This window comes from Cicer arietinum, chromosome 6, assembly GCF_000331145.2.
Source record: "Cicer arietinum cultivar CDC Frontier isolate Library 1 chromosome 6, Cicar.CDCFrontier_v2.0, whole genome shotgun sequence".
Classification (NCBI taxonomy): Eukaryota; Viridiplantae; Streptophyta; class Magnoliopsida; order Fabales; family Fabaceae; genus Cicer; species Cicer arietinum.
The window spans coordinates 62,807,088-62,828,946 of NC_021165.2; the positions used below are offsets into that span (position 1 = coordinate 62,807,088).

Consider the following 21,859-nt stretch of genomic DNA (forward strand, 5'->3'; position numbering starts at 1 on the left):
AGTGACCAAATTGGTCCTAGTCTGACTCTCTCTCGAACGTTAATCTCGTTAATCAGTTAACTTCTCATTAAAAACTAGATATGCCTTCATATAAGAACCAATTTGAAGCATTGGAAGCTCTCAGTCTGAACAAAATGAAAACATATAGTAGGACATTTTCATTGAAAACCACAAGGCTCATTTTTTCTAAACATAGAGAACCAATTCTCTACATAATCAAGATAATTAAACAAGTTTGTGCAGTTGGAGAAACTCTTGATATTTATTCCTAATGCAAAAGATTGAAAAATGCTTTGGAGGGTTGGAAAAATGACCTCCCATTTTTTGTCCAAATTATATGTTTGATTGAAATGCTTGTAAAATGTGTAAAGAAAAAAAAAAGGTAACTAAGAACTACTAAAAAATTATCACAAACATGAGAAGCAACATACACTTCAATAATTCCTATAGGTTTCAGGGAAATCCTATGTATCAGCCAAGATTATTTTCCCTGCCATGTTTTGCTTCAAAATTTTAAACTAGTTGACAAATAGGTTACCAAAATAATTATTTCTTTTATTAATTCTATTTTGGTTTACATATAACTTCAAACTATTTTAAGCATTCAGCATTGTTTCAAGAACTAGCAGCCTCCCTTTTCTCTATAAGCTTCACAAAGTTATGGACAATTGTCATGCCTTCAGGGGTTATAATGCTCTCTGGATGAAACTGAACACCCTGTAGTTGCAAATAAATGAAGAAAAAAACTTATTATGTGAAAAAGGGAGAAAAATTACAAGTTTAGAGTGAAAAGGATGAACTCAAAATCAACATAGTCATTTACTAATAAATTGAAAATATTTTCACAAAGTAAATGTGCCTAAGATTTTGCATTATAAAGTAGAAATAAAACAATGTGAAGGATAGGTGGTAGTAGGATACAAAGGTTGCACCACCTCGTGATAAAATTGTTCATTAACTACGCAGTATCGTCACTTCAAAATTGAAGACATATTCGCTGTCTGATACGTGTCTGTGTCCTACACCAACACATGTAGTTACATTCAATTACTTTTATTTATTTCAGTTATTACATGTGTCTATATGTCATTGTCAATGTCGTATTGGGCGTTCATGTTTGTAAACTGCATTTAATGTATGTGATTCTATTTGACAAAACGGGGAAATCAGTAAAGACTACCTACAGTAGACCTAAAATGATTTCGATTCTTTCTAGGATGCTGTCATGACCAATCAGTACAGCAGGAAGAATAACTTGTTACCTGCAAATGCCGATATTTCTTGTGGCGAGCAGCCATTATGAGACCATCTTCAGTCCATGCTGTTACCTCAAGTTCATCATGAGGAAAGCTCTCCTTTTCAATTACAAGGCTGTGATATCTTCCAGCCAAGAAAGGACTGAAAATGATATGAAGATAAATTATATCAGAACTCGCAAGCGTTTAAAAGTGAATGGAATCTAGCTGCTGATTACTTAACCAACAGTAAACCAATCTTTTAAAATTGAGCCAAATCGGACAGTTCAACCATGAACCAACGCTATCTATGGTTCGGTTATTTGAGATGTTCGACTGCGGTTTTGTCCTGATTTGAGCGGTTTAAAATAGTTGATGCATGACATGGAGGTCTTGCTGGTTTGATGTCAGATACAGTTTTTGAAACATAACACTAAACTATATTACAGTGTATGAATGAAAAAGCAACAACAGATAAATGCTTCCTAAAAATTTCATACAAAAGTAATAAATGAAACCTACTTTGGTAGTCCAGCAAGTAATCCATCTTCTCCTTTCTCGTCATAATAAACCAGAGAACTTTTTCCATGCATCACACCAGAAGGAGAGCGAATGATTTTCCCTGCACCGGATAAACGAAGAAAGCCTTGATCCTATTGTAATGGTCCGGTCAAGGGAAGAAATGATGTTGTTATTGGGATGAAAGGGTGAAAGTTAAAATGTATGAGATGCTTTCCTTTTAAAAATGAAAGTTGAGTTAATGATGAACGATGCACAAACATGTTAAGAAAAATCTGCATTCATTAATAGATTAGTGGCTAATGGAAGTACAAGGAATTATTAAGACTCACCGCCGAAAGCCTCTCCCATGCACTGCAACCCCATGCACACACCAAACACAGGTACAGTTGGTCCAAGTTCCAAAACTGTTTGCAAAGATATGCCTGAATCTTGAGGTGTTCCTGTAAGGAGGAAACAACGTACATTACAAGTCTTGTTGTGGTCAGTTCATTGATCATATCTAAGGTTTTTCAGTGTTGTCAAACAGCAGTTATAGCAGCGCAACAACGTTATAGCATAGAACTTAAAAAAATCATATTGCTCTACAATACACTACTCACTACATAGTGTTGTCAAATAGTGGCTAATGTGGTACTATCACACTGAAATTTGAACAAATTACTATTTTCTGCGATCAGCAATTGAAAACAGTGGGTGTTTCATTAGTTTATTTGTTTAAAAATTTAGAAATAATTGTGAGTTCTAAAAGAAGGCAAGCCATACCTGGCCCAGGTGATATCAGCACTCCTCTTGGATTTTTTCTAATAACAAAATAAATAGAACACACAGCTTCTTATTACATCAGGAACTATAAAGAATATGTATCATACCACATACAGCTTCATCGATAAGAAAATGTTAGACATGCATAACCAGCAAAATAGTTTACCTTTTCAACTCCTCCACCGTCAACTCATCGTTTCGGTAGACCTCAAAGTGAAATCCTAACTCTCCCATATACTTCAAATGTAAACGATACAAATATTAGAATAACCAATTTAGGAAAAGGAAGAAACACTTCAAGTACAATAATAGAATCAGCCCTTAGCTTTGTTCCTTATTGCATTTCTCTTGAAACAAGGTGCTAAGTATTCAAACTTGTTATGACTCTTCTGATAGATTTTCAATCTAATTTCAAAGAAAAAGGTTTTGAGATAAATTGGGGAAATTTTGAGACACTTTTAAAAGGGTAACATTTTTCAGATGGAAAAGGCATAAGTGCTTGAAATCAGCAAAATCTCAACTTGCTGCACATTTCACAACCGCAATTGTGGGTGCAACATCAAGGTTTTAGGAGTTTCTGGGACCATGTCACAACAGAATTGTGGCGACATTGCAACTTCAATGCAAAGTCAACATTTTAAGGGTTTCCACAACCATGCACGACACACTTGTGACGGCATTGCGACTTTAATTCAAAGTCAAAGTTTTTGGGGTTTGCATAACCACATTACGACACAACCCTGGCGGGGTTGCAATTTCCCCTTTTATTCAAGGTTTTCAGGTTTCTGCAATCATGTCATAGCCACGATCACAGCAGCATTGCAATTTCCCCCAACATTAAGGATCATAACGCAACGGTAACCACATTTAAAGCTTAAAACACTTTAACCACACAACTTTTTCTAATTTGAACAACTTTAAAAATCAGATCTTCTACAATTCTTCAAATCAATCAACTCCCACCAATTTCAGCATTAAAACACAGAAAACATGGCACTTAAACATAATCAATGCCCTATAATTCCTCACACTAAAAGATGATATATATGATAGAGTCATTCATCAACCTTAATTTTTTATTTTCAATATAAAAAAGACATTAAATCAAACACGTAATAGACATTAAACCAAACCTGACAAAGATTATACGTAAAGCTATCATAGTTATCAATAACAACAATTGGATCATTAGATTTTTCAACTGAAAAGGGTTGCTTGGAATTGACTTCCAATACACCTGAAGAAGCTTTTAGTACAACCCCTTTCGCCCTTTTAGCCACAAAACGTAAATCTACCATAAAAAATTCAAACTTTACATCAAAATAAATGACCCAACAAAAAGAACATTCGTTATTGATAATCATAAATAAACATGGTTACAAAAAATGGAGTATGAATAAAAGGGTACTTGAGGGAAATTGTTGTTGGTGGGTTAATGGAGAGTGATGGGGTGTAAGAGAAAGAGAAGGGTTTAGTTGAAGAAGAGAGATGCGAGAGATGAATGTTGCAGCCATTGTGGTGTTTCAATGGACCCAACTCCCAAGTGTCGCTATAGTGTAGGATACTGTTTTCAAAGAATCTTATATAACAATAGCTCTTTACATCGTACATTCGTACTATATTCAATGGATGGTTTTAATGATTTAAAAATGAAAAGAAAAATAATTGTCCAACACGATTTTCATTTCCATATATCAAAAGTGATGATTATTATGATTAAGTGACTTATTTTCTATGACAAATATTTGGGGAAGAGGAATGTCGTTATTTTTTTAAAACCGTGAATGCTACTATAGTATTTTGGAATTTTTATTCTAATATCCTCTTTTTTTTTTTATCTTGTACTAAACTGTTATAAATTGAATAAATAATATCAAAATATCATATTTTTGAATTCCAACGATTGACCGCAAATCCGGCATTTAAAACTTAATAGAAGACTAAATATTATTATTTTTTTATTTTTATAATTAAAAAATTATTTATTTAATAAAATAAAAATAATTTTAATATTTTAAAAAACAAATGTTATTAATAAATTAAAATAAAATACGTTAAATTGAAGAAAAAAAATATGATTCATTATATGTGTCAAAATAAATAGTTGGTTATATTATTTTAACAACTATCTTCAATTTTATAGATAAATTTAAATTATTTTAACAATTGTCTCCTGTTTTGTAGATAAATTAACAATTTAATTATAGTTTATTAACAAATTTTTTTTATTTTTTCTCCTGATCAAATAAATAAAAATAATAATAATAATAATAAAGTAAATTATATTAATAAAATAAAATACATTAAATTGAAAAAACAATGCAGTTGCTAGATGTACCTAAACAAATAACGTGTTATATTATTTTAACAACTCTCTCTTATTTTGTAGAAAAATTTAAATTATTTTAACAATTGTCTCCTGTTTTATACATAAATTAATAATTTAATTATATTTTGTTAGCAACTTCCTCCTATTTTTTTCTTCGGATCAAATAAATAAAAAATATTAATAATAAAGTAAATTATGTTAATAAAATAAAATAAATTAAATTAAACAAAAATTACATTAAATTAAAATAAAATATTATTAATAAATTAAAATAAAATACTTTAAATTGAAGAAAAAAAATGTTTGACTAGATGTGCCTAAACAAATAACGTGTTATATTATTTTAATAATTTTATCTTATTTTGTAGATAAATTTAAATCATTTTAACAATTGTCTCCTATTTTGTAGATAAATTAAGAATTTAATTATATTTTGTTAGCAACTTCCTCCTACTATTTATCAGGATCAAATAAATAAAAATTAATAAAATAATAATAATAATGTAAATTATATTAATAAAATAAAATTAATTAAATTGAACAAAAAATATATTAAATTAAAGAAAAAATACCACAAATTAAAAAATAATTTAAATTAATGAGTTGGGAACGTTCGATTATGAAAGGAAGAAATAACTTTCTCATATTTAAATTAATTTAAATTTATCTACAAAATAGAAGAGTTGTTAAAATAATATAACACGTTATTTGTTTAGGCACATCTAGTGATGTTGACCAACCCTACATGAATGTTAATGAGCTTCAAGAACTACGAGCAGAAGGACCGTTGACTAGAAGGAAGGCTAGGAGCTAAAAGAACAATTAGAGAAACAAGTTATTAATTTTCTTAGTCATAAGATCTATGAAAAGATTGATCCACATTATATTAATCTTTTGATCATATAAATATTTTAACATTTAATTTTGGGATGTAATAATCATACCTAATAATTAGGAATTATGTTGACTAGTGTGTGTGCCTAAATATTTGATAACTTAGGCACAATATCATTAGTTGTATGTAACCTAGGTACCATGTTATTTTGTGTTAGGCTATACATGTCTTTTTTATTGTAATACACACGAGACTTTTTGAAAGAAGAAAACACTTAGTGTGAGATTAGAGAAATGTTCTCTAGGGTTCTTCTTTCAAGAGCCTCCTACTCTTGTGGTGATTCTACCTTGATCTTATCATTCCTTATTGTGGAGTGTGGCGATTTTTACCATTTCATTTCTTCTCCATATTTTCTTCTTTGTGTTCTCCGTTTTATTTGGTATTTTGTTTGAAAATATCATATGGTTAGATCATTCAAATCATATGGAAACACTGAAATCCATATCATCTAATCAACTGTATTTTGTTTATTCAATTCAACTTAATGTATTTTATTTTAATTTATTAATAATATTTTATTTTAATTTAATGTATTTTTTGTTCAATTTAATTAATTTTATTTTATCAATATAATTTACTTTATTATTATTATTTTTATTTATTTGATCCAGAGAAAAAAATAGGACAAAGTTGTTAATAAAATATAATTAAATTGTTAATTTATTTACAAAACAAGAGACAATTATTAAAATAATTTAAATTTATCTTCAAAATAAATAATTTTCTATTTGGAAAAATGAGAAAAAAAAAATAATTAGGCACAATACATGGTCACATCTTGGGGATGCGACCTTCTATTAAATTTTAAAAAATTTGCCTTCAGCATGTCGCATGCCGTACTTGCGATCAACGGTTGGAATTTAAAAGTATGACATTTTGATATTATCTATTCATAGTGTGACAGTTTGATACAACATTAAAATTAAAATTATTATTTATTCATAGATTTAAGATGAAATCCAACTCCTAACTCCTTTATCATTTTGTTTTTTAATTTAGTGATAAGTGAATATTAAATCATCTAATTATTAATTAGCGGCGTGAGTAAAAAAACAAATTAATCTTTAATATTGTAGACGCGGATCATTTTAATTATTTTAAAAAAAAATAATACTCAAATTAATTTTGACAATAGTATAAAAGGAGTGTATTAGTCATATGTCAAGTTTAATCTAAATTTAACTTTTTATTTTTTATTTTTTTGCTTAAGGAATCAAGTAATAGTGATGCTTAAGGAATCAAGTAATAGTGATGACATGTTAGTTATCTATATCACAGTGTATTAAAAATTGTTAACGTAAAAATATTTTTAAATAAAATTAATCTCTTTTAATATTATTTTAATTTTAAAAATAACTATTATATATATTTATCATATAGATTAAATATTTACACGTCAACAATGATACTTCATCATTCCTTTACAGTTATTAAAAAAAATATGTCAAATTTATATTAAATTTAACAAATGGACTAGTATGTCCCATTTATACCATTGTCATAATTAATTTGAATATTATTTTTTAAACGACTAAAATGACCCTCATCTAAAATATTATAAATTAATTTAAGTCTTTACTTTTAATAGCACTGATAATTATTTTATAACGTTATCCATTTAAACTACAAAACTAAACTTTCAAACAAGTTGTATATTCGAATTTCACTTTGCGTGTATCAATTTTTTGATACATAGGATTTATCAATTATATTGATAGATAATTTATATTCATACGGATCCTTTAAATATTGAATTTTTATATGATATTTAATTCAAATTATTTAAACTTTTTATTAGTATAAGAAAATATTAATAATATATTTTCTCAAATTGTATTTTTCAACTTACTCTTTATGACGACCCTATTTTTATAAATACATTGCATTTGTTTTATAAAAGATGTGCTGAAATTTTTTTACAACTATGCTTACAAGAATGTGTTGGATGAATGATTGGATCATTAGATAAATTGGTCGTTGGTGTGTAATCATTATTTTGCGTTTTTCTAAATAATATTTTAAAAAATATATATTTAATTTATATATAATATCAATATTACAGTTTCACAATTATAATTGGTAAATAATTAAATATATTTCATTTTCTTTTATAATTACTTCTAAATCATTCTAAATCTTGCACATGAATAGTTTAATATGTTAATAGTGTAAAAGAAATTACATTGCCAATAAATGCTTAAAATTTCAAAAAATATTATTTTAATTACTTAATACACACTTTTATTCTGTTTAAAGATAAAATAATAAAGAAATTTATATTACAATATTTTAAATTCAAATTCAATATATAATGTATAATTTAATAATATCAATATTTTATCAATTAAATTAGTCCATAAATACTTAATACACAATTCTTATTCTTCATTCACTATATCTCCAAACTAACAAACAAAAATTTTAATAAAACGATAATTATCCAAATAAACTAATCAACAAAAAAGGAAAAACAAAAGTAGGACTAAGAAGAAGTTGGGCCATCGGTGGTCCCACTCACATAGTCACCACTAGAAAATGATTATTTAAGGATCTCAAAATTGTTTGGCAAGTAGGTGGTACTCCACTATTCTGATTCACATCTTGGTTACCTTTTTCTGGATTTGGATCTAATTTTGAGGAAAAAATATGAATGGAAAATGGAGGAAAAGGATGAAAGAAATTGAGATAAAGTTAGGGTAACCTTCCCTCCTTAAAAGTAAGGGATTCTTGTCTATCTTCTCCTTGCATTACATGGAATTCAACATTTTTTTATGGAAAAATAAGTTTCATCAAAACTAAAATAATAATATTATAATTAGATCCAATGAATAAAAAAAACAAGAAACATGTTATCTACACACATAAAAATTGAATATTTTAATTTGTTTCGAATCCGTTCTTTTTTTTTATAAAGACTAAAGATCTAGACAAAAGTTTCATCATAAAAAATTTATCGGAGTTGAAAGACTTGGTGAGGTCAGTAACTGACAATTTCCATTAGAGCAGTGACAAAAAAGGATGCTGATGGTTGTCCTTGATCATGTTTAGATGAAGATGTGTTATACAATTGAAATTATTGAGGGTTAATTTGTTCACTACGCCAAAAATGACATTTAACAGCGCCCATTTTACAGCGCTTGCTAAACACAAGCGCTGTTGTAATTATATTTTAAAAATAACGGAACCTATTACAGCGCTTTTGATTCAAAGCGCTGTAAAACAAGCGATGTAGTAGGTCAAATAACGTTTGCGCATCACGTTATAAGGCTTTTACAGCGCTTGTCAAAAAAGCGCTGTAAAAGGAAGCGCTTTCGCGTATCAGTTACAGCGCTTTTTTCACAAGCGCTGTAAAACACATGCGCTTTCATTGAATTTAACTACCTATTACAGCGCTTTTCTCACAAGCGCTGTAAAACACATGCGCTTTCATTGAATTTAACTACCTATTACAGCGCGTTTTTCACAAGCGCTGTAAAACACATGCGCTTTCATTGAATTTAACTACCTATTACAGCGCTTTTTTCACAAGCGCTGTAAAACACATGCGCTTTCATTGAATTTAACTACCTATTACAGCGCTTTTTTCACAAGCGCTGTAAAACACATGCGCTTTCATTGAATTTAACTACCTATTACAGCGCGTTTTTCACAAGCGCTGTAAAACACATGCGCTTTCATTGAATTTAACTACCTATTACAGCGCGTTTTTCACAAGCGCTGTAAAACACATGCGCTTTCATTGAATTTAACTACCTATTACAGCGCGTTTTTCACAAGCGCTGTAAAACACATGCGCTTTCATTGAATTTAACTACCTATTACAGCGCGTTTTTCACAAGCGCTGTAAAATACATCTTTAAAATAATTATATACGTTGGAAACCCTCATATCCTCTACATCTTTCAAATAATTATATACGTTGCGAACCCTAATATCCTCTACGTACTGTGCGGCCATCTACGTTGTCTAAGGTATTTTTTACACATGATCTGTTATGTTTTGAAATTGTCAAAAATTGTCAAAAACTCATACCACATGATCTGTTCTGTTTTGAAATTGTTAGTTGATATTGGTTTCTTTTTGAAACTTGTTGATATGTTTTGAAAGCTTATTATTTTTGTTACTGCATTTATATAGGTGGTATAATATGGATAGGAAATGGATTTCAGCCAATCGATTGTCAAAAGAGTATGAAATTGGAGTGAAGGAGTTTGTTGAGTTTGCAGTGAAGAATGCAAAAGATCCAAATAGAGTAGTTTGTCCTTGTTTAAAATGTTGTTTTGGAAAACGTGTTAGAGAAGATGAATTAGAAGGACATCTAGTATGTAATGGAATTGATCAAAGCTACACATGTTGGATAAGACATGGTGAGAAAAAAAAAGGAAACATTAATTTTGAGAATAGTTCTACATATGCTTCAACTGATTTCGATACAGATACATATGAGCCGGACCGAGTTGATGAGATTGCAAAAGCAGTTGAAGAAGATCTTCGAGATTGTCCTAAAATGTTTGAAAGTTTGTTGAGTGATGCAGAGAAAGAATTATATAATGGTTGTACTAAATTCACAAGACTGTCAGCGATATTAAAGTTGTACAACTTAAAAGCGAGTAATGGATGGTCTGATAAAAGCTTTACGGAATTATTAACACTCATAAAAGATATGTTGCCAGATGATAATGAACTTCCCAGTCGAACCTACGAGGCTAAACGGATTTTGTGTTCTATTGGAATGAGTTACGAAAGGATTCATGCGTGTCCTAACGATTGCATTTTATTTCGAAACGAATATGAACTACTTAAGGCGTGTCCGAAATGCAATGTCTCTCGATATAAGAAGAAAGAATCTACTCCAGCAAAAGTCGTGTGGTATTTTCCTATAATACCAAGATTTAGGCGCATGTATCGCAGTGAAGAAGATTCAAAACACTTGACATGGCATGCAGATGAAAGAATTAGAGATGGAATGTTTCGACACCCTGCAGATTCCCCACAATGGGCAAAAATTGATCACGAGTATCCTGAATTCGGGATAGAGTCAAGAAATCTAAGACTTGCACTTTCTACTGATGGAATGAATCCACATGGTCTTCAAAGCATCTCACATAGCACGTGGCCTGTGATTTTGGTAATATATAACCTACCTCCATGGTTATGTATGAAGCGTAAGTTTATGATGTTGTCTCTGTTAATTTCTGGACCCAAACAACCGGGGAATGATATCGACGTATACTTGACTCCTCTAATCGAAAATTTAAAAAGTATGTGGGAGACAGGTGTGGAAGTTTATGATGGGTATAAGAAAGAATGTTTCAATTTAAGGGTTATGTTGTTCGGCATAATTAATGATTTTCCAGCATATGGTAATTTATCAGGATATAGCATTAAAGGTCAGTGTGCATGTCCTATATGTGAAGAGAGTACAAATTGGATGCGGTTGAAACATTGTAAGAAGAATGTGTTTCTTGGACATCGTAGATTTTTACCTTATAGTCATCAGTATCGTGGGTGGAGAAATGCATTCAATGGAAAATCAGAGGAAGGTAAAGCTCCTTTAGCACCGACTGGATATCAAATACTTGAAAAAGTACAAGGTTTGACCAATAAATTTGGCAAACCTTTTGCGGGAGAGCTGGTGAAAACTGGGTGGAAGAAAAAGTCAATTTTCTTTGAATTGCCATATTGGAAGTCATTGTATGTAAGACATTTCCTCGATGTGATGCATATTGAAAAAAATGTATTTGAAAGTGTTATTGGTACGTTACTCAATGTTCCAGGAAAGTCTAAAGATGGCGTCAATGCAAGATTGGACTTGGTCGATATGGGAATAAGAAATGAACTGGCTCCAGTAAAGAAAGGAAATCGCACATATCTACCTCCAGCCGCTCATACTCTATCTAGAAAGGAAAAAATTGTTTTATGTAAATTTCTACACGAAGTTAAAGTTCCAGAAGGATACTCTTCGAACATTAAAAATTTGGTTTGTATGAAAGACCTCAAGTTAAAAGGTTTGAAGACCCATGATTGTCATATTATAATGGAGCATTTGCTACCAATAGGTATACGTTCCATTTTACCTGAAAAAGTTCGACTAGCCTTAACTAGATTATGTTTCTTCTTCAGGGAAATTTGTAGTAAAGTGATCGACCCTCAGAAATTACCGACATTGCAGAGGGAAATTGTTGTTACTTTGTGTGAGCTTGAAATGTATTTCCCACCATCGTTTTTTGATATAATGGTTCACCTTACTGTTCATCTGGTTAAGGAGACACAACTTTGTGGGCCAGCTTATATGAGATGGATGTATCCGATAGAACGATATATGAAAATATTAAAAGGGTACGTAAAAAGTAGAAGTCGACCAGAAGGTTGTATTGCTGAACGATACATTGTTGAAGAGGCTGCTGAATTTTGTACTGAATATCTGTCCAATGTTGAATCCATAGGGCTTCCCATGTCTCGTCATTCGGGAAGACTATCAGGAGAAGGGATAACTGGAAGGAGACTACTGACTATATCAAGGACAGAATGGGAGCAGGCACAATTGTATGTTCTGCACAATGATGATGAGGTTCAACCGTATGTTACAATACACATTGATCAGTTATCTCGTTTGAACATGAATAGGAATCAAAATTGGATAACTCGAGAGCACAATCGAAGTTTTGTAACATGGTTAAAAAATCACATAATGTCAAAATTTGATATAGACCCCGGATCAATTTCAAATAGATTGAGGTGGCTAGCAAATGGTCCGAGCTTACATGTCTTTTCTTACACTGGTTATGTTATTAACGGCTACACATTTTATACCAAAGAACAAGATGATCAGACCACTATGCAAAATAGTGGAGTCACTCTCGTAGCTGAAGCGATGCATGTCTCAAGTGCAAAAGACAAAAACCCAATATATGCAAATCTATCATATTTTGGGGTTATCGAGCGCATATGGGAGTTAGACTACACAATGTTTCGTGTTCCCATATTTGGTTGCAAGTGGGTCGATAATAATAATGGCGTTCGGATTGATGAGTCAGGATTCTTGCTTGTCGATTTTAATAGGGTGGGATACAAAGACGAGCCTTTTATTTTAGCGTCGCAAGCTCAACAAGTGTTTTATGTCACTGATCCTTCTAATGATAAATGGTCTGTTGTCCTATCGACCAATAAAATAAGTGATGATAACAATAATGATGAAGATGTTGGTAATGATCTTTTATTTGCAACATCACAACAACCACATGAAATTGATTCAACTGATGATGGTTTATATCTTAGAGATGATCATGATGAGGGAATTTGGATTAATCCATCGTTTCGTATTGTAAATGGACAAACAAATGTGAATGTCACCAGGAAAAGAAGAAGGGCATCTTAATGTATATATATGTTTAATTGTTTTATATAAGCTATGCATGTAATCTGAACTGTGTTATTGTAAATATGCATGTAATCTGAATTGAGTGTTTTATACTAAGTTCTGATTAATTTATTTTCTGATTAATTTATTTTCTGCTTATATTTAGCTTGATTTGAGTGTTTTATACCAAGTTCATGTAACAATGAGTGTTTTATATTTAGCTTGATTTACATGAACTGAACTGAATATAAATTAGTAATTTACATGAACTGAACTGAACTGAATAGAGAGATTCTCTTTTGCTCAGTGCATATATATATATAGATTCTTCAGAATACTCATTTCTAATAATTCATCATCTCCTAAAGTATTGTGATAAAGACAATGATAACAATATTTTTAATCCAATAAACAATGATAAAAATGTTTTTAATGTCATCCCAACCCAAATAAACCAAACACAAAAATAAAATAAAGAGACATTTTACAGCGCTTATCTTAAAAAGCGCTGTAAAAGATCCTTTTAAAAATAAAATAATGAGTGTTTTATACCTTTTACAGCGCTTTTCACACAAAGCGCTGTAAACGACTCTTTTGAAAGTGAGTAAAAAAGACATTTTACAGCGCTTATTTGACAAAGCGCTGTAAAAAAGCTTTAAAAATAATATTCATCAGACACCTAATTTCTTCAAACACCTTGTACGCATCATGGGAATCCAAAAAACATCAGACACAAACCCATTTCTTCAAACACCTTGTACGCATCATGGGAATCCAAAAAACATCAGACACAAACCCATTTCTTCAAACACCTTGTACGCATCATGGGAATCCCCAAAAACACCAGACACAAACCCATTTTTCGCAACATGGCAATGATCCTGAATACCAATTAAGTTTCGATTTAAGAAGGAAAGAGAATGTAAAGAGATAAAAAGGGTGTTGAGGTGGAGATTGAATTGTGAAAGAGTAAGCTTTGATGTTTGTGAAGAAGATGCATAAAAGGAGAAGAGTTTGGTGAAGAGGAAGGGATTTTTGTGGTGACCAGTTACTACTATGTGGGTTTTGCATGCATGTTGAGCTTGTTTAAAAAATAACATAACATAACAAAACACAAAAACAATAAGGCCTTTTACAGCGCTTATTTGGAAAAAGCGCTGTAAAAGAGCCTTTTAAAATTAACATAAAGAGACATTTTAGAGCGCTTATGTGGAAAAGCGCTGTAAAAGGCTTTAAAAAACATTCATATAACATAATAACACACGGAGGTCTTTTACAGCGCTTATTTGGGAAAAGCGCTGTAAAAGAGCCTCTTAAAATTAACATAAAGAGACATTTTAGAGCGCTTATGTGTAAAAGCGCTGTAAAAGGCATTCAAATAACATAATAACACACGGAGGTCTTTTACAGCGCTTATTTGAAAAAAGCGCTGTAAAAGAGCCTTTTAAAAATTTAACTAAAGAAGCCTTTTAGAGCGCTTATGTGTGAAAGCGCTGTAAAAGGCATTCATATAACATAATAACACACGGAGGTCTTTTACAGCGCTTATTTGAAAAAAGCGCTGTAAAAGAGCCTTTTAAAAATTTAACTAAAGAAGCCTTTTAGAGCGCTTATGTGTGAAAGCGCTGTAAAAGGCATTCATATAACATAATAACACACGGAGGTCTTTTACAGCGCTTATTTGAAAAAAGCGCTGTAAAAGGCATTCAAATAACATAATAACACACGGAGGTCTTTTACAGCGCTTATTTGAAAAAAGCGCTGTAAAAGGCATTCAAATAACATAATAACACACGGAGGTCTTTTACAGCGCTTATTTGAAAAAAGCGCTGTAAAAGAGCCTTTTAAAAATTTAACTAAAGAAGCCTTTTAGAGCGCTTTACAAAATAAGCGCTGTAAAAGGCTTATAAAAAGCGCTGTAAAAGTGTTACGTATATATAACAGTTACCTCTTCAGTTTCCTCTTCATTACGTAACCTTCATCTCAACCTTCATTTCTTCTCTTCTTTTGCAAACCCTATCATCCCGTCCTTTACGAACCTTATTTCCACGATCATCTCCTTCATTTCGAACCTTATTTCCATCCAAGATCATCTCTCCCATTTCACACAATATATTTTCATTGAAATACGTAACCCTCATTACGTATTTCTTCAAACCGTATTTCTGTGAACCATATTTCTGTGAACTTTCTGCAAACCCTCTTTTCTTTGCATTTCGTCTTTCTTCGAACCATCATTATTCAGGTATTGATGTTATTAAATTTTTGTAATCATTAGAATGCATGTTGAGCTTTTTTAAGATATACTGATACATGTTGAGTTTGTTTATAATAATGCATGATCCATGTTGAGCTTGTTGATGTTATACTAAAGTGCATGTTGAACTTGTTGTAGTTAAATGGATACAAACAAAGATTTAGAAGTTCAAAATGAAGAAGTTGGCACCTCTAAGACTTACGAAAAAGAAGTCAAACGTGGTGCAACTATCATGCAAAGGGTGATTAAAGCACGGAGCAGTGGCATTAAATTTGAGGTATACTATATATACTCTGTTTGCTGTGTGTTTTTTTATCTTTTTTTAGGGTTTAGGGCATGTACTTACTATATGAGTTTATTAGGTTGGCTGGAACGAGAGTGGTCAGCCAGTTGACCCCAACAGCTCCATGTTTGTAAGCTACATTGGGGCTGTTGTTCGTCAAAATGTCCCAATAACAATAGACAACTGGAGAGATAAGGCGTTGAAGGATGCCAAAGATATCATCTGGAATGACATTCAAGTAAATATTTTGATCTACTCTTTTGTCATTTATAATTTTTTTTCTGTAAAATACATTACTTATAATTGTTTTCATTGCAGACCACTTTTGTTCTTGATGAGGAACGAAAGTCATATGTTTTGAGAGTTGCTGGGAAAATCCATCGTGGATTTAGATCCCATCTCTCAAATTTCTATCTAAAAGATAGAGAAGGAAACACAAATGCTGAACCTCCAAAGATATATCAACATTATATATCAAAGGATGAATGGAGTGCATTTGTTTCCAAACGTTCTGACCCGGCGTTTGTCGTAAGTGATTAATTTATTAGCATTTGTGTTTTATTATTCATATTCGTAGCGTATTTTAAATTTTTACACAATTGCTATTTTTTTTTTATATAGAATATTAGTAAGGCAAATCGCGAACGGGCAAGCAACCCAAAACACCCATACAAGAAATCACGTATGGGATATGCACGCCTTGAACAAAAAATTGTAAGTAATTAAACATCACTTGTAATTTGTATTATAAACTATAGTGTGTAACTAATTTGTATTATTTTGTTTATGATTTTAACGAATAGAGAAAAGACACCCAAGCCGATCAACCCTTGGGTCGTCATATCTTATGGAAGGAAGCGCGTGTTAACAAAGAAGGAGTGGTTGATAATGAAAATGTCAAGAAAGTTGTAGAACTTTGTGTAAGTATATTATCACTTTAATATTTTTTAATATTGTATTTTAAAAATGCTATTGAACTTATCTTTTTAATGTTACATGTATTTTAGGAAACTATTGAACAAAGTTCTGAAACTCAAGAGGGCAACAAGGATACGTGCAGGGACATTCTTGGGAAAGTGTTTAATGTCCCTGAGTATTCCGGTCGAGTGAGGGGGAAAGGATTTGGCGTAACTCCCAAAAGCTTTTTTCCTCAAGAGAAGCGCCAAAAACCTTCCAACGAGGAAGTATTAGAGAAGCTCAGAATCTTATCGGAGCAAGTGGCACTCTTGGTGAATACGAATAAAGACAAGCAACTTCCGGTTCAGCTCCAACCTGAAATACAAATGGAGAGTGAAACCGGGAGTTGCAACGTCGGTTTGAAGAGTATTCCCGAGGTAATTAATTACTTACTACTTACTTGCTTATGTAATTACTTATGTATTAAACAAACTTATATATTAACTGTACTTATGTTTTAACTATTGATGTAGGGTGTCACTACATGTGTCCTATACTTGTCCTCGCCGACTCAACGGAAGGTGGGAAAAGGAATATTGCACAATACTTCGGGAGAAGTATTGCACAATATTCCGATCCCCGCGGGCCATGTCAAAGTATCGCCTACGGTTGCTTTCGAACCAACTGCACCGTTGCCCATACCGGACAACGATGGAGATATGAAGTTCTTAAGCGACGCTATTGGCAGTTACGTGGCATGGCCCACACACCTTGTTGCCCTCGAAAAAAAGATTCCCAAGGACAAATCAGTTACATCTCCCGAAAAGGTTTGTCACATTTATTGCCTAAGGTTTTTTATTTTTTCAGATTCAATAAACTAACATTTTACCTCATTTTTGTAGGTCCAAATAAATAAACCACCCCTACAGCCAAAAAAAGGCAGCAGACCTCAAAAATTGGAGGTTAATAGGGCTGCCAAACTACAAAGGCTGGAGGGTAATAAAGCTGCAAAACTTGCAGCAACAAAAAATCTGGATCGGGGAAAATCGGTCGCTGCTGCTGCTGCTCCTAATAAAAGTCAGCCACGCCTTGGTAAATACGGGGCGTGTCTTGACATCCAAATAAAAAGGAACATGGGCAGCAGCAACGATTCGCCCATTGTACAAATGAATCAAGACATCTTTGGAGATGAGTATATTGAATACCTCGAAAAGGAGCAAATGTACGATCTTCTCGAACATAAGGAGCTGAGTGTTACTGTAATCAGCTTGTACATTATATATATATATATATATATATATATATATATATATATTCATGCTCTAATAATCACATTTATTCATTCGATAGTGCCTTAAAAGTTTATCGAGCTCAAAGAGGTGCTAAAGTGTCGAAGCAGAAGTCTAATAACATTACATGGATCTCAATAAAGTGCCCTCGTCAAACAAATAACATCGACTGTGGGTACTACGTATTGAGATTCATGAAGGAGATTGTTGAGAAGAATAAAACTATTATCCCAGAAACGGTACGGTATTTGCATTATATGATTTTCATATATAAATTATCTATATATTTGATACTAACTTAATATAATATGTTCAATTTTTATATTGCAGTACTTTGCCAATTCCAGTCCATCATATTCTGAGGAAGATCTGATGGAATTAAAGGAAGAATGGTGTCAGTACGTGCTTGACATGAAAATTATTTGATTTTCTGGGAAATAGCTTGCTGCTGAGCAAGGGATCTGAATATTATATGGTAGCTAGTGCATATAATGTATATTCTGTTAGTTATTATATGTAAATGATCATAGGACACAATATATGAACATGCATATGGATCTGAATGTAGTTTAGGTTGTAAATTAGGTTATATATATACGTATCTGAATGTAGGTAATTAGGTTGTAAATTAGGTTGTATATATGTATCTGAATGTAGTTACTTAGGTTGTAAATTACAGAGTTACATATATGTTAAAAAAGTTACAGAGTTCTGATTTATGTTCTATTGATTGTGTGAACTGATTGTCTATAATATGTTCTGTTCTACTGATTGTGAAGTGATTTTGGATCAAAAATAATTTTGGGTACAATGATAAAAGACAGCGCTTTTTAAAAAAAGTGCCATAAAAAGCTAAAAAGTATGTTCTGTTCTACTGATTATGAAGTGATTTTGGATCAAAATAATTTTGGATCAAAATAATTTTGGATCAAAATAATTTTGGATACAAAGATAAAAGACAGCGCTTTTTAAAAAAAATGTCATAAAAAGCTAAAAAGCGCTTTTCATTTCAAATAATTAATTTACAGCGTTTAAAAAAAAAAAAACACACATTTTACAGCGCTTTTTTTAAAAAGCGTTGTAAAATGTTGTTCTAAAGCGCTTTAATGGGGCACCTTTTACAGCGCTTTCGTGGGAAAGCGCTGTAAAATGTACAAGAAAAGCGCTGTAAAATGCAGACCCATAATATGAAATTATGGGTGGGCATTTTACAGCGCTTTTTTTACAAAGCGCTGTAAAATGTTGTTCTAAAGCGCTTTAATGGGGCACCTTTTACAGCGCTTTCGTAAGAAAGCGCTGTAAAATGTACAAGAAAAGCGCTGTAAAATGCACACCCATAACTCATATGACGGGGTGCATATTACAGCGCTTTTGGTGAAGAAGCGCTGTAAAATGTGCATAACAAGCGCGCGTTGTATTTACATGTTTTATAGCGCTTTTTTAAAAGCGCTGTTGTATCATTTACAGCGCTCGTGTCCACAGCGCTTATTTTTTTGAAAAAGCGCTATAAATGGCTTAAAAAAAGCGCTGTAATATGCGTTTTTTTCGCGTAGTGGTTGTTTATATGTTAGTTATTTTGATGTGGCAAAATATATAGTCCATATAAACTAATAAAGACACGTACATATTAAATAGGTTAAGATTAAAGGAAATCATAAAATTGCAACCGAAAATAAATATTAAAATTTAAATTGGTCATTTTAAAAGTTAACACTAAAATTATCGAACTGTGATACTTTAAAAACCAAAAGTGCATATAGCCAAAAGAACAACACTGGAGTTTATAAAATAATCGAGAAAATGCATGGATGAATAAAAAATATATTATTATTATTATTATTATTATTATTATTATTAAATAAAAGAAGATGGAATATTGCAAGTTTTAAAACATTAAATCATCCTTTCAAATTATTTTTTTTCTTCTATTTTATTTAGGCTAATTATCACCTGTGGTTCCTTAACTTAATTTCAGTTAACGTTTTAGTTATTTATCTTTTTTTCTTCCCGATTTAGTCCTTTATTCATAACAATATCAAATAAAGTATGAAAATATGAGTTTATTTGAAGATTTGCGCTACGAATTTGATGAAATTTGTATTATATTGAAGAATATAATTAATTTTATGAGTTCTGTTTGAATTTTTTTTTTTGAATTTTTGTATAAAAAAGGATAATATTGTTGAAATTTTATAACATAAAATATCAAATTGTCACTTAAAATTAAAATAAATGACCAAGTCGGAAAAAAAAAAGATAAAGGACTAATACGTTATCTAAAATTAAGTTAAGGGACAACAGATGTAATTTAGCTTTTTATTTAAATAAAACATATATTTAGGTTATCTTTCGTATTTTTTATGTGATTTCATGCATTGTCTTAATATATCATCTATATTATAAACGTTTCAGACTTATTCTATGATACTTCTTAACTGGTCCTAAATAAAATTTGTACCAAACAATTCATGCAATTGAAATAATGTTATTTTCTTATTGAAATTACTGAAATGAATTTCAACAATCCATTTTTTACAATTCACAACTATAAATACTGTTGACACCTAATTTTGTCCGATTTTTACTTTTTATTAAAAAAGGAAATAATAATAATAATAATAAATATGTAAATATATATGAATAAATATAAAAATAAAAATAAATAATTATGGATATAAACTTTTAACAATCACAAGTGTTTTCGGTTCTTGTTTGCCTCTAATTTTTGTTCAAACTATTTTCTAAAATATAAAAATAATAATAAGAAATAAAAATAAAGGAAATTGAAAAGAAATGAATTGATGGTCATAAAAATCGATGCAATGATGATCAAAATAAATGAAAAAAAAACCAAAAATAAATTGATGGTCATAAAAATCAATGCAATGATGATCAAAATAAATGAAAAAAAAACCAAAAATAAATTGATTGATGGTCATAAAAATCAGAATAATGGTGATCAATTGAATAGAAAAGAAAACCGAAGAAATGAATCAATAGCAATAAGAATCGGTATAATTGTGGCCAATTAAAAGAAAAGAAACCAACAAAAATAGATTAATGGTAATCAATTGACAATTATTCTTTTGTCTTTTGAAATCTATATCCAAAAGTCTATAAATAGTCGGCCACAAGAAGACAAAAAGGGGCACAATTGAAAACACAAATTGAGAGCACATAAAAAAGAGAGAGATTAGTTGGCAAAAGAGAAGGAGAAAATCTGGTTTTGAAACAATCGGTCTAGCAAAACAACAATTCAGGAGTAAGGTATCACTTTTCTTATATTTTGTTTCCTCTCTAATTTTCTGCTTATTAGTCTTTTGTTTTGTTTTTGCATCTTTTTTTTCCTAGGTGACTTGGAGGTAGCACTCCAAATGTCGGGAGCTACCACGCAACACACGTTTACCTCGACTGTCACGTATATGTGTCTCGGGTTGAGTTGAGGGGTATGAGGACACAGGGCCAATTTGAATTGTCCGTCCACCGGGATGGTGGCATAGTATCAAGCCTCCTAACCAAGTACTTCAGAGTTAGAATGGTACCACATTGTGAAGTAGAGATAGCATTGCACTTTATTGTGATTGTTTTGTTGTGATTAATATGTATCGTGTGTGGTGAAAATTTCTCTTAGACAATTTGTTGTTATAGTAAAATTTATTGATTTTTTCTTGAGTGCTTTTGTCTTTTTAATGTGATATTTTCTTGATGGAATGTTTGTGTTATGATACGGTTCTATTATGATTGTTTGTGTGTTCTTCTTACTTGTATTATAATGTCATCATGATTTTGAAACTCACCTCCTTCGTTATTTGTGTTTGACTGGCTTGACCCTGCGTTTGCGAAATCGCAGTATTACAGGTTAATGAATCTTGAAGTTCAAGTTCGGGAGGAACTACACTCTGATAGGTGATACCGGGGATAAGGGCTTAATTTGTATTTTACTTATTTAATTTGAAACGAATTTTTGTATGAAAATCTTAGAAGTACTAGTAAGTTTTTAAATTAAATCAAGTAATAATACTTAAATCAA

General features: G+C 31.2%; 2 protein-coding genes across 3 annotated transcripts in view; one reads left to right on the forward strand and one right to left on the reverse strand.

The window, feature by feature from the left end:
• Window positions 1-383: 383 nt before the first annotated feature.
• On the reverse strand, window positions 384-4,109 carry LOC101496739 (anthranilate synthase beta subunit 2, chloroplastic-like). Of its 2 annotated transcripts, XM_027330468.2 has the most exons (9): window positions 3,928-4,109; window positions 3,653-3,810; window positions 2,686-2,756; window positions 2,520-2,557; window positions 2,087-2,197; window positions 1,758-1,857; window positions 1,263-1,398; window positions 936-1,019; window positions 384-717 (listed from the first exon to the last, which is right to left on the reverse strand). In XM_027330468.2, exons 1-8 carry the CDS (start codon window positions 4,031-4,033, stop codon window positions 972-974), a joined length of 768 nt encoding a protein of 255 aa, XP_027186269.1. In that variant the 5' UTR covers window positions 4,034-4,109; the 3' UTR covers window positions 384-717; window positions 936-971. The 2 variants fall into 2 exon arrangements, with proteins under 2 accessions (XP_027186269.1, XP_004514366.1); XM_004514309.4 differs by lacking the exon at window positions 936-1,019 and having other exon boundaries at window positions 3,928-4,101.
• Window positions 4,110-5,593: 1,484 nt separating this feature from the next.
• The window catches only part of LOC140920824 (uncharacterized), a 22,873-nt gene continuing 6,607 nt past the window's right edge, over window positions 5,594-21,859 (forward strand). Inside the window, exons 1-3 of the mRNA XM_073369668.1 lie at window positions 5,594-5,650; window positions 16,447-16,563; window positions 16,651-16,977. Of these exons, the coding sequence (XP_073225769.1) occupies window positions 5,594-5,650; window positions 16,447-16,563; window positions 16,651-16,977 (501 nt within the window). The remainder of the gene's footprint in view (window positions 5,651-16,446; window positions 16,564-16,650; window positions 16,978-21,859) is intronic.

Excerpts from the sequence above, each read along its gene's own strand:
- LOC101496739 (XM_004514309.4), bottom strand. The coding sequence starts at position 4,033 with ATGGCTGCAACATTCATCTCTCGCATCTCTCTTCTTCAACTAAACCCT. Across the intron at positions 2,757-3,652 it reads TTACGTATAATCTTTGTCAG|TATATGGGAGAGTTAGGATT; the intron begins GTTTGGTTTAAT and ends TTACATTTGAAG. Across the intron at positions 2,558-2,685 it reads ACGGTGGAGGAGTTGAAAAG|AAAAAATCCAAGAGGAGTGC; the intron begins GTAAACTATTTT and ends TTTTGTTATTAG.